The following is a 13,170-nucleotide window of genomic DNA, read 5'->3' as shown; positions in this document are numbered from 1 at the left end:
TCCACAGGACGGCAGGAGGCTAGAAAGGGTTGTCAACTCACGCAGCTCCAGCAGGGTTACAAACCTCCCCACTATTGAGAACATCTTCAAAAGGGAATGTCTCAAGAAGATGGCATCGATTATTAAAGTCCCTCACCATCTAGGATATGCCCTCTTCTCATTACTACCATCAGGGAAGAGACGTGGGAGCCTGCAGATGCACACTCAGCTGTTCAGAAACAATTTCTTCCCCTCCTCCATGAGATTTCTGAATGGTCCATCAACTCCTGAGTACTTTTCCTTTTGATCTGTGCTAATTATTTCATAATTTGTAATAATTCTATGCCTTTGTAGTGTACTGTTGCCACATAACAACAGACTTCACATCAGATAACACAGTGATAATTAACCTGATTCTGATTGTGACTATGAAGATACTACAAAGGGATGGGAGACTGAGAGGGACATGTTGGGATCTGATAGGAAAGAAAGCAATGTTTGCAAGGACTGGCCCTTTCACCAGAAGTGAAAATGGAAGACAATGAAGAGACAAGGGACTGAAGAATCTAGAGCCAGGGTTCCCAATCTTGTTTTATGCCATGGACCAATACCATTAAGCAAGGGGTCCATGGACTCCAGGCTGGGAAACCCTGATCTAGAGCAACAATCCGTGACTAGGACCCCCATCATCCAGGTATGCCCTCTTCTCATTGCTACCATCAGGAAGGAGGAGCCTGAAGACACACATTCGACGATTCAGGCACATCTTACCTTCTGCCATTAGATTTCTGAATGGACATCACAGCCCTGAACACTATTGCGCTACTTTTTCTCTTTTTGCACTACTTATTTAATTAACTTTTTTAAAAAAAACTATATGCTTCTTACTATGTAGTTTACAGTTTTTATTATTATGTATTGCATTGAACTGCTGCCGCATAACAACAAATCTCACGACATATGCCAGTGATATTAAAACTAATTCTGACTCGATTCTGCTGGAAGAACTCAGTGGGTCGAGCAGCGTCTGTGGGGGTGGGGTGAGGAATAGTCTACGTTACAGGTCGAACCCTGCGACAGGACGAGATGGGAGACAAAACGGAGCAAAGCGTAAAAACACCGAAAATTCCCCGAAATATTTCTATTTTAGGGGTGAAATTAAACCCGGAGCGTGTGGTTTAATTTCAGCTAAAGCGATTGAAATCTACTCGATCCCGCCCCTTTCAATGTGTGAAGAGTGACGATTCGGTTAGTGTCTGTGTATAAGTGGGGGAGGCGGCGGCCACTGAGCGTTTGGTGCCAGTTGCGATGCTGAACCGGTCGGAGTCCGCACGCTTGAGCAGGCTGCGCGCTGCTCGCCTTCTGTAATAAAATGCAAATGTGCGGCTGGAATCTCTAATCAGTTTCGATTCGGCGCTGAGTTTATTGCCTCGGAGGGGGTCCGGCCGCACCGTTTGATGGGGTAGAAAAATGTCAGTCAGGACTGGCTTCTACAAGCAAGAATTAAACAAAACGATATGGGAAGTGCCGGAGAGATACCGGAATCTGAGCCCGGTCGGATCTGGGGCTTACGGATCTGTCTGGTAAGTATCATGTCTCCTGCAACCCAGTCTATACAGCCAGCAACATTTTATACGTCGTTTCATGGATGTCATCGGATTTTTTTTGTTGTTATAGGCACAAAGCTTACAAAGTCCGCAAACATAACAAATGTGGTTGTACATGTATTGGGTCCTGCTTTGTGTGGGCCTGTTTGACGAAGGTCGAAATCGATATTTGAAGTGCTTGGGATAGCAAAGTGTGAACACTGCAATCTATACTAGGCTAAAATAACTAGATATCGAGCCTTTATCCGGATCGCAGGGATTAACTGAAGGGCTAACCATATTGGAATGGCTTTATATGGGCGTGGTTAGTTCAGTTTACGGTTGAAGATGCGGGAGTGCTGATTCGAAGCCATTCCGAGATTGTGAAACAAAATGTGCTTTTGGGTGTTTACCGTGTGAGAAGCAAAGTGAAACGACAACTGCATCGCCCCCTGGTCCAGTGTTTCCTGTAACCCGATGTTCAGGGGTTCACCATCAATTGTGTTGATAACCAGCGTCTGTAGTCCTTTCTGTGCGTCGGACGGCAAAGGCTTTTATAACGGGCTAAAAACAGCACCGTTAAATTCCTTTATTTGAAAGATAATTTTTTTCCCGGAAGTCTTTTGCCGCCTATTTCTGGCGAAATATATCCATGGTTTGCTGCTATTGCAATTGTCTTATTACACATTGAATTCCACGCTAATATATACAGTATGTAGAATTATATTCCTTAAGATTTATTTCGGTAAGATTTGTAACTCAAATACTGTAAGTAGTTTATTCAGTAATTTATATTTCTAATAGATGAACCTTGGTACGCTTTATGCATAATCGAGTTCTCCAATTTGTCCGATTACTAAATGTAATCAATTATTACACATTATTAGTAAGACCCGTTGAATGGTGCAGCACTGGAAGCTATTTAGGCTTTAATACTATGCCAACTCTTTCAAAAGCCGTTTCATTAGTATTGTAACAATATTCGTTCCTTGCATCTCTGCATTTTTTCTCCGAGTTGTAATCCATTTCTCCTAAGAAAGTTATTATTGAATTTCTATTAAAACAACACAATGTCTAGGAAGATGTCTCCTCATCTTTCCGCTTTTTTAAAACCAGTTAACTTAAATCAATAATCCCTCCGTTCACCAACCGTCTTGCACAGGAACAGTTCCCTTTTATTAACCCTTGCAAAATCCATCGTTGCTTTGAACACTTCGATCGTATCTCCTCCCAACTATCTCTGCTTCTAAGGAGAATAGCCCCATATTCATGGTAGCACAGTGGCTAGCACAATGCTTTATAGTACCATCGACAGTACCAACAACCCGGGTTCAATTCCCGCTGCTGCCTGTAAGTAGTTTATACCTTCTCTGTACCTCCCAGTGCTCCAAAAACCTGCCAGTCGATAGTCTGGTCATTGATAGTCTGATAGATTGGTTATAGTAAATTGTCCCGTGAATTAGGCTAGGATTAAATCAGGGGATTGCTGGCCCTCGAAGAATTAACCAGTTTCGATAACGATCCAGGGTGATACTTTCTGGGTAGAGATTAGTAAAGGGAATAAATAACATGACAGTGGCACAGGCAATAAACTGAGAAATATCTGAGGCATGGAATAGCAGTTACAGTGGGGGACTTTAACTTGCACATAGATTAGGTAAACCAAGTTGGTTGAGGCAGTCTTAGCTTTCTTGAACAGCATGTTACTGAATTTACAAGGGGATCTTGAATTTTGAATCTTGTACTTAGGGATCCTCTTTGAAAGAGTGATCACAGTGTTAGTTCGATCTAAAACCAGTGTATTCTGCCTAAACAAGGGAGACTACAACGGGATGAGGCGTTGGATAGGGTAGACTGGGAATGCAGGCTATGTGGTGGGATGGTGGAGGAACAGTGGAAGACTTTCAAAGAGATTTTTCAACACAAGTATATTCCAGTTAAAAGCAAGGACAGTGAGGGTTGGGAGAGCCAGCAATGGATAACTAAGGAAATAAAGGAAGGCATTAAACTAAAAGCTTGTCACAAAGTCACCAGGAGAAGTGGGAAACTGGAAGATCGGGAAAATTTTAAAAAGCAACAAAGAACCACTAAGCGAGCAATAAAGAAAGGGAAGATGGATTATGAAAATAAACTAGGACAAAATATAAAAACAGATAGTAAAAGTTTTTGTAATTATATAAAGTGGAAAAGGCTGGCCAAAGGTAGGTCACTTGGAAGACACGAAAGGGTAATTAATATTGGGTAATGAGGAAATGACTGAGGCTTTGAATGACTATTTTGTGTCAGTCTTCATGGTGGAGGACACGCCTAACATGTCAAAGAAAGATGATATGGATGCGATGGGAGCTACTCAATACAGTAGCTATCACTAAAGAGGTAGTACTGAGCAAACTTGTGGGCCTAAAGTCCCCTGGTTCTGATGGAGTGCATTCCAGGGTACTGAAAGAAATGGCAGAGGTTATAGTAGAGGCTTTAGTGATAATTTACCAAAATTCTCTGGACTCTGGGCAGGTCCTGGTGGATTGGAAGAAGGTGGATGTCATGCCACTCTTCAAAAAAAGGATGTAGGAAAAAGGCAGGTAGCTATAAGCCAGTTAGTTTAACACCAATAGTTGGGAAAATGCTTGAAGCTATCATTAAAGAAGAAATAGTGAGGCATCTGTAATGAAATGGATCCATCATGCATACACAGTATGGATTCAGCAAAGGCAGGTCCTGTTTGACAAACTTACTGGAGTTCTTTGAGGATATAACAAGCGCAGTGGATAGAGGGGAATGGATGGATGTTATTTACTTGGATTTCCAGAAGGTGTTCAATAAGATGCCACTTAAAAGACTTATCCATAAGATAAGGATGCATAGAGTTGGGGGTGATGTATTAGCATGGATAGAGGATTGGTTAACTAATAGAAAGCAGAGAGCTGGCATACATGGGTGATCAGTGGTGGGTGGTGTGCCACAGGGGTCGGTGCTGGGCCTGTAACTCTTGACGATATACATTAACGATTTGGAAGAGTGGACCATGTGTAGTGTATCTAAGTTTGCTGATGACACTAAATTGAGTGAAAAAGCAAATTGTGCAGGGGATACAGAGAGTCTGCAGAGTACAAGTAGGTTAAGTAAGTAGGAAAGTGTCTGGTAGATGGAGTACAATGTTGGTAAATGTGAGGTCATCCACTTTGAAAGGAAAAATGGAAGCTCAGATTATTATTTAAATGGTAAAATATTGCAGCATGCTGCTATGCAGAAGGACTTGGGAGTGCTTTTGTATGAATTGCAAAAGGTTGATTTGTAGGTGCAGCAGGGTATCAAGAAGGCAAATGGAATGTTGGTCTTCATTGCTAGGGGTATTGAATTTAAGAGCAGGGATGTTATATACTGCAACTGTACAGGATACTGGTGAGGCTGCACCTGGAGTACTGCATGCAGTTCTGGTCTCCTTACTTGAGGAAGGATATACTGGCTTTGGAGGCAGTGCAGAGGAGGTTCACCAGGTTGATTTCAAAGATGAGGGGGTTAGAATATGAGGAGAGATTGAGTAGCCTGGGACTGTACTTGTTGGAATTCAGAAAGATGCGAGGAGATCTTGTAGAAACATAAAATTATGAAAGGGATAGATAAGGTAGAGGCAGGAAAGTTGTTTCCACTGATAAGTGAGACTAGAACTAAGAGACATAGCCTCAAGATTCAGGGGAGTAAATTTAGGATGGAGATGAGGAGGAACTGCTTTTCCCAAAGAGTGGTGAATCTGTGGAATTCTCTGCCTAATGAAGCAGTGGAGGCTACCTCAGTAAATGTATTTAAGGCAAGGTTGGAAAGATCTTTGCAGAGTAGGGGAATTAAAGGTTATGCGGAAAAGGCAGGTAGGTGGTGATGAGTCCATGATCTTATTGAATGGCGGGGCAGGCTTGACAGGCCAGATGGTGTGGAAGCGTGTCCGTGTGCTGAAAACCTCCAAAGTTCAAAGTAAATTTTATCACCGAAGTACATATATGTCACCATGTACAACCCTGAAGTTCATTTTCTTGCAAGCATACTCAATAAACCTACAAAATAATAACCATAACAGAATCAGTGAAAGACCAGCCAACCAGCACATTCAGCTGGAATGCAGAAGACAACAAACTGTGCAAGTATAAAAAGAAGAAATAATAATAAATATATAAGCAATAAATATTGAGAACATGAGATGAAGAGTCCTTAAAAGTCCAAATTGTATATGCAGAATTTGTTAGAAAATGATCGTAGAAACCAGGTCCCTTTTATCTATCAACATGAATACACTGCTAAAGTCTTATTTACACAATGGACATCCTTCCTAAAATGCTCTCCAAATGAAAAGCATTTAGGAAGTACTGCATATTTTCCTTCAATTGTCCTACTTAGAATAAAGCCAGTAACTTTTTCTGACAATTGTTAACTCTAAGTTTTCACTCTTTGTTTTATGTTTTGCATCTGATTGTCTTTGAATTAACCCACTCCGATTATATACATGTGAGTGATAGGGTGGAGATGCGTCTCTACCAAAGGACATGTAAGGCTCTCCTTTGCTCCGATGGCCTGCAGGTCTCCCTTGGGCAAGGTGTAGCACCTGCTTAGCAACCCTTCCCCCCCCCCACCCCCACCTCGATCGGGGTCATGTGAAGCCATGGGAGCAGGTGGTGGATGGTCGTATGAGCAGCAGATGCATATCACAAGTCCTGGTTATGTGACCACTGAGGCCAGGCAGACAGTGTTTGATGAGTATTGATAATGGCTGGGGTCACTCGGCTTGTAAAAACACTGTCCAAAAGAAGGCAATGGCAAACCACTTCTGTAGAAAAATTTGCCAAGAATAATCATGGTCATAGAATACAACATGGCACATTATTATGATGATGAATATATACATATTAATCCCATTGCTGTTATTTCATAGCCAATTAATCTAATTGGTTAATCTGTACTCTTGTCCATTTTCAACTTTCAGTTTCAGCAGTCTTTCATACTTTTGCTTTAAACTGGGCTACAGAAGATCAATTGAGATAAAATATGAAACCTGTATATATCAATAAAGTGCCGAAGACTTTTGCTTGGTACAGTAGTAATTTAATGTATTGCACTATGCTGCTGCTGCAAATGATAAAACAGATTTTGTGATATATGTGAGTAATGATGGACCTGATTCTGATGTGGGTTTCTATTGTGGACTGAGAGTGGGAAGGGGGCAGGGAGAGGAGAATCATGGTTGGGGAAAAGGGAAAGGGAGAAGGGAGGGAGTGGGAAACACCAATTATTCAGAGTGAAATGACCTTGCCACTCCCACCCCTAGTACTCCTTTTCTGCCACCCCTCCTGCGGCACTCCACCCTCTCCATTCCCAGCATCCTTTGCAAGATTTATAAACTAGCTCTCCGTTCCACATTGACAAACTGTGCAAAACTCTTTGGCATCCAAGCCAGATATATGTGCCTAAGACTTGCATAGTACTTTACGTAGTGTATGGTAGAGTACTAAGGTATCCTGTAGAACAAAGGGATCTGGGAATACAGATCTATCAGAGGTAGCCTGGGTTGGCCATACAGTAGGTTGATTGGTCATGTGGGTAATTGGGTGATACAGACTCATCAGGCCAGAAAAATCGGATACTGTGCAATATCTCTAAATATGGCATTGCAAATAAATATCGGTTAACTGTCAAGGAAGGAATACAAACGTGGGGTGATTAATAAGTTCGTGGCCTAAGGTAGAAGGAGATGAGTTATTAACTTAAAACTTTCTGCATAATCACTCAAAGAGTTGAACTGCACATGCATGTAAAGAGAGCTGTATAACTCATCTCCTTCTACCTTAGGTCATGAACTTATCAGTCACCCCTGCTGTGGACCACTTCTAGAAAGAAGGGATCCATATACTCCACAGCTGCTGGACTAAGTGTGTACATGTAGGAGGGGACTATGTTGAAAAATAAATGTGCTAGGTTTTCTAAAATTGACTCCTTCTACCTTAGGCCATAAACTTATCAATCACCTCTTGTAGATTACAATATTACCTTATGGCTGAAAAAAACCATGAAAAGGTGGTCCAACTCTGACTAAAAAAGAGAAATTAAAGATAGCTTTGAGCCCTTCTGTTGGTCGACCATTGACGCTGCGTCCCAGCTGTCCACATGATGTGCAAGCCAGGGCTGTTGCCCATGCAGCAGGTTCCCCCTCTTCATGCAGCTGATGATTCTAAAGGAATGGGAGAGATTGATACAGTTTGGCACCACTGGCCTCTCAGAACATGCCTGTCAGCATTGAACTCTATGTAGAGCTGCCTTAGGGACTCCAGCTCCAGATTTTTCCCTCGGGGTTTGCTCGCAAAGCCTTGCCCATGAGTGGTATAACTGCAAGACAGAAGAAATTTGAGATCAGAGATTTCCTTCTAAATGAGCTGTCAAGCATGACTGACGAGCCCCGTCTGCCCTGAGCGACTGGTTTTAAGGCATAGCAACCTGCCTTTACCCCTTCTCCTGTTAGTAGAAACAGTTCCGCCAGGCTTAGTAGCAAAACCACACATGAAGGCCAGGAACTGGACTTGGTTGTCAGAAGCTATATGAGATGCATGCTATTGGGAGCATTTAATGGGTAGTGGGAGCTTATCCAGGCTTAAGGAACCAAAGATAGTATTAGACAGAAGGAAAAGGTTAATAAGCTGCCAAGAAGAGCAGTGAACTTGAGGATTGGGAAAATAACGGATTTCAACAAAAAGATGAAAGGAAGTTAGAACAACAGAGTAATCTTGCAAGAAGCACATGACGTATTAAAGCTACCGTAGATATGGCAAGAAGTAGAATGTTTGCAAAAGTTAATTTTGCAAGTTAATAATTGCCAAAGTCATGGGACGATTTAACCTGTCCGGTACATCTTTTGACTGTAGGAGGAAACTGGAGCACTCAGAGAAATCCCATGTATTCCATGGGGAAAATGTACAGAAACTCCTTACGTAGGACACCAGGATTGAACTCTGAACTCTGCCACTCTGAGCTTAAACAACATCATGCTAACCGCTATGCTGCTGTGGCGCCCAGATTTATAGATAATAATATGTCATCAAACTCAAAAAATACAGAGAGTGTGTCAGTGAAACCTGATGATATAAAGCCATTAGAACTTAGTACAGGATTAGGAATGCACATACATGATGCATTTAATCTGGTGTTAGAAATTCCGTAGATAACTCTATTGCCATAAGGTCAGTGTCACGTCTTATATCCAGACCTTTCAGTAGTCGATGAAAAAGGTTTTATTGAGAGCTCCCTTATTCTTCTAAGCTCAGAGTCATCAAATACTCCTTAACCCTTTTATTCCTTGAATCATTCTTCTGAACCTCCTCTGGGCTCTCAATGCCAGCACATCTTCCCTTAGACAAGGGGTCCATGATTGCTCCCAGTACTCCAAGGGCAGTCTGACCAATACCTTGTAAAGCCTCAGCATTACATCCCTGCCCTTGTCTTCTAGTCCTCTCAAAATGAATGTTAGCATTGCATTTGCCTTCCTCACCACTAACTTAACCATCAAATTAACTTTTAGGGAATCCTGCATGAGGACCCCCAAGTCTGATTTTTGAATTTTCTCCCCATCTAAAAATAGTCTTTGTCTTTATTCCTTCTACCAAAGTGCACTAGCATACACTTCACTATATTCCATCTGCCATTTCTTTGCTCATTCTCCTAATCTGCCCAAGTTCTTCAATGGACTCCCTGTTTCCACAACACTACTTGACCCTCCACCTATCTTCATATCATCTGCAAACGTGGCCACAAAAAAAGGTGGTCTCAACACTGATCCCTGTGGAACACCACTGGTCACTGGTTGCCAACCAGAAAAGGCCTCCTTTATTCCCACACTTTCCCTCCTGCCAGTCAGCCAAACTTCTATCCATGCTAGTATCTTTCCTGTAATGCCGTGGACTCTTATCTTGTTAAGCAGCCTCATGTGCAGTACCTTGTCAAAGACCTTCTGAAAAAACAAATAAATATCTTTTGTCTGTTTTGCCTGTTATTTCCTCAAAGAATTGCAACAGATTTTTCAGCCAAGATTTCCCCTAAGACAATCATACTGATTTTATCCTATTTTATCAGGTGACTCCCAAGTATCCGAAACCTCATCCTTAATAATGTACTCCAACATTATTGGCATTTCAGGGCTTTGATATTTCTATCATTCATTCTATGGAGTTTCTTGTTTTGTGGATGTCTCTGAAGAGTATGAGTTTCAGGTTGTATATTGCATACATTCTGTTATTAAATGAACCTTTGAACATCTTCCCAACCACTGAAGTCATGCTAACTAACCTATAATTTCTTACCTTTGCCTCCAGGTCTTCTTAAAGAATTGAGTGGCATTTTTGAAGGGAGGGATAAAAATAACACAATGCGTTTCACGTGGCCTCAACAATTTTTTTACGACTGCATGTCTTTCATAAATTAATGAATTCCTGCAGATCATATTTTCTCTTCCAGTATCAGAGTTTTGATGCCACATTCATCATATCTACAGTTGTCTTCTTGGAGTTGCTATGTGCTATTGCCTAGCCATATGGTGATAAAATTTTCTTGTCTTTATTGTATCATTTTCATTGCATTAGTAAGTGTGTAAACAGTCAACGTTTCAGGCTAAGACCCCTCATCATTTGAGTCCTGATGAAGAGTTTTGGCCTGAAACGTTGACTATTTACTCTTTTCCATAGATGCTGCCTGGCCAGCTGAGTTTCTCTAGCATTTTGTGTGTGTTGCTTGGATTCCCAGCATCTGAAGATTTTCTCTTGTTTGGCATTAATAAATCTTGCTGATTTAGGTCTTACTATCTCATTCGTAGTGGTTTATGGTCTATAATTAGGATAAAGGTTCTGCCTGGTATTAACTGAAGGATTCTCTTGATTCCAAACTCTGCTCTGAAAGTGGGAACCTCTTCTCACCTGCCTATCACTTACCTTTGGGTCCCCTCCTCCTTCCCTTTCTCCTCTGGTCCACTCTCCTCTCCTATCAGATTCTTTCCTCTCCAGCCTTTCCCACCCACCAGGCTTCACCTATCACCTTGTAGCTATCCTCCTAGCCCTCCCCTTACCTTTTTATTGTGCCATCTTCCCCTTTCCAGTCCTGATGAAGCGTCCTAGCCTAAAACATTGACTGGTTGTTCATTACCATCGATGCTGCCTAATCTGCTGAGTTCCTCCAGCATTTTGTGTGTGTTGCTCTGCATTTCCAGCATCTGCAGACTTTCTTGTGTTTGTGCTTCTCTCTGAGTGATTCCTTCTCAAGCTGTGCATAATTACATTTGCTTCTCGTAACAATGTGAGATACAGAATCAGTGGGTTTTGCTTTCTCAACATTCCTGTTTCTTTATCACTGAACCTTCCCCCTAACCTGCTGCATAACATGACAGCTTCAATTCATAAAATGCTGGAGGGACTCATCAAGTCTGGCAGCATCTATGGAAATGAATAAACAGTCAATGTGTCAGGCCAAGACCCTTCATCAGGACTGGAATGGAAGGTAGAAGATGCCAGAATAAAAAGATGGGGGTGGGGGAGGAGGATTAGCTAGAAAGGGATGGGTGAAGCCAGGTGGGTTGGAAAAGCAAAAAGCTGGAGAAGAAGGAATTTGATTGGAAAGGAGAGTGGATCATGGGAAAAAGGGAAGGAGGACGGCCAATGGGGGAGGTAGTAGGCAGGTGAGGAGAAGAGGTAAGAGACCAGAGTGGGAAGCAGAGAAGAGGGAAGTGGGAGGAAAAAAAGAAGAAATAAAAATTACTGGAAGGAAAAATCAATGTTTATGCCATCAAGCATGGAGGCTACCTAGATGGAATATGAGATGTTAGTTGTCCACCCTGAGAATGGCCCTAAATAGATGAAGAGGAGGCCATGGACTGACATGTTGGAACGGTGAGAGGAATTAAAGTGGTTGGCCATCATATGTGATACCATAATGAATAAGAAGAGCTTAACTTGCTAATCTTCTCCTGCATTTATCACCTACAATACTGTGCAAAAGTCTTAGGCACATATGTACAGTTAGGGTGCCTAAGGCTTTTGCACAGTACTGTAGTAATTTTAAGTATTGCACTGTACTGCTGCAACAAAGAAAAACAAATTTCATGATGTATGTGAGTGATGATACACCTGATTCTGATATGGGTCTTTATTGTGGACTGAGAGTGGGAAGGGGGCAGGGAGAGGGGAATCATAGTTGGGAAAAGGGGAAGGGAGAGGGGAGGGAGGAGGAGTATCTAAGTGACATTCTGTAATGATCAATAAACCAGTTGTTTGGAATCAAATGACTTTGGCTGGTGTCTCAGGTGGGTGTGTCTGCACCTGTGCCCCCTCCCTGCCCTTGCACTCCTTCTCTGCCACCTGTCCCACACCCCTCCTCACCATTCCCAACATCCTTTGCTCCTGCCAGATTTGCAAACTTGCTCTCTGCTCCTCATTGACAAATACGGTACATGCAAGTGTCTTTGGCACCCTAGCTATATACAGCACGTACAGTGTATGTGCGTAAAATTTTTGCACAGTACAGCACACATTGTTGCTCTTTGTTCGACATCCTTTTATCAGACTTCATCAACTCTATCACTGGCTGAAGCCCGTCAGCTTAACCTTCAGACATTGCAAAGACACACACATTTGCTTTATTTCAATTTCATATTTTGCGCTTGTGTAAACTGAGCCTTGATTCAAAAGTCAGAAATTCATCTCCTGTGTTTGTAACATTCACAGGTTCCACAAGCAATGATCCAGTCTGTGTAAAGTTCTTCCTAATGGCTTCAAGCCTTGAGCAAAGATTTAACTCCATTGGGTCAACTTACAATTTATATATTGATGGCCAGGTCAATATGTGCTTGTGTGCAAGTATCAGAGATCACCAATTTTATAAATGCCTTTGACCCGCAAACTCTGCATACAATTCTAGCAAAATCTTTAGCAGATAATATTTCTCATTTTCATCTTAATTTAATGAGACTTTGTAGCTTGCACACAACTGCACTGTTGTTGCTGCTGCAGCCTATCCAGTTCCTTCTCAAGTCAACTCTTGTTGGCTTGAACATGATCTGCCATGAATGTGCATACTGTACCCTGTTCTGTTACTGAAGTTGCATTTCAGCAGATTATCATTACCTACCAACAATGTGTCAAGCTGAAGGTTTGAAATGTTAGTACTGGAATCCCTTTTGGTTTCCTTTAGTTTATCCCTACCGTTAAATTTGGCCTGCCTTTAAGATTGCAGCAAGCTTTGTACATAACTGTACTCACTGCCTTCTACATTCCATTGAACCTTCCATTTGCTCTGCAAAACCTCGTCAGAGTAGGTTTTCAGTTTGACAGCACTTTCTGTCCATGGTATCTGGCTAGACGTGTTTTGTGCTTTATATGTGTTCTTTTTGCACGGGGGGGGGTTTGATGTTATTGTTGCCGTTTGCACGATTTGTTTTTTGCACAAGGGGGCAGTTCACATTCATGTTGCCGTTTGTGCGTTTTGTTTTTTTTTTGCGCTTGGCTGTTTGATGTTTTTCTTTGAACGGCTTCCATTGTTTCCTTTGTTTTGTGGCTGTCTGGAGAAGAGGGATCTTAGAGTTGCATACTGA

The 13,170-nt window shown here is 41.9% G+C and overlaps 1 protein-coding gene across 1 annotated transcript in view; it reads left to right on the top strand.

The window, feature by feature from the left end:
• The first annotated feature begins 1,244 nt into the window (after window positions 1–1,244).
• mapk11 (mitogen-activated protein kinase 11) overlaps window positions 1,245–13,170 on the top strand; it is a 72,061-nt gene continuing 60,135 nt past the window's right edge. Inside the window, exon 1 of the mRNA XM_073066413.1 lies at window positions 1,245–1,562. Coding sequence (XP_072922514.1) covers window positions 1,450–1,562 — 113 coding nt within the window. The 5' untranslated portion in view covers window positions 1,245–1,449. The remainder of the gene's footprint in view (window positions 1,563–13,170) is intronic.

This window comes from Hemitrygon akajei, chromosome 14 (assembly GCF_048418815.1).
Source record: "Hemitrygon akajei chromosome 14, sHemAka1.3, whole genome shotgun sequence".
Lineage (NCBI taxonomy): Eukaryota > Metazoa > Chordata > Chondrichthyes > Myliobatiformes > Dasyatidae > Hemitrygon > Hemitrygon akajei.
Note: the sequence above shows the minus strand (reverse complement) of the source record. Positions and strands in the feature narration are given on the sequence as shown.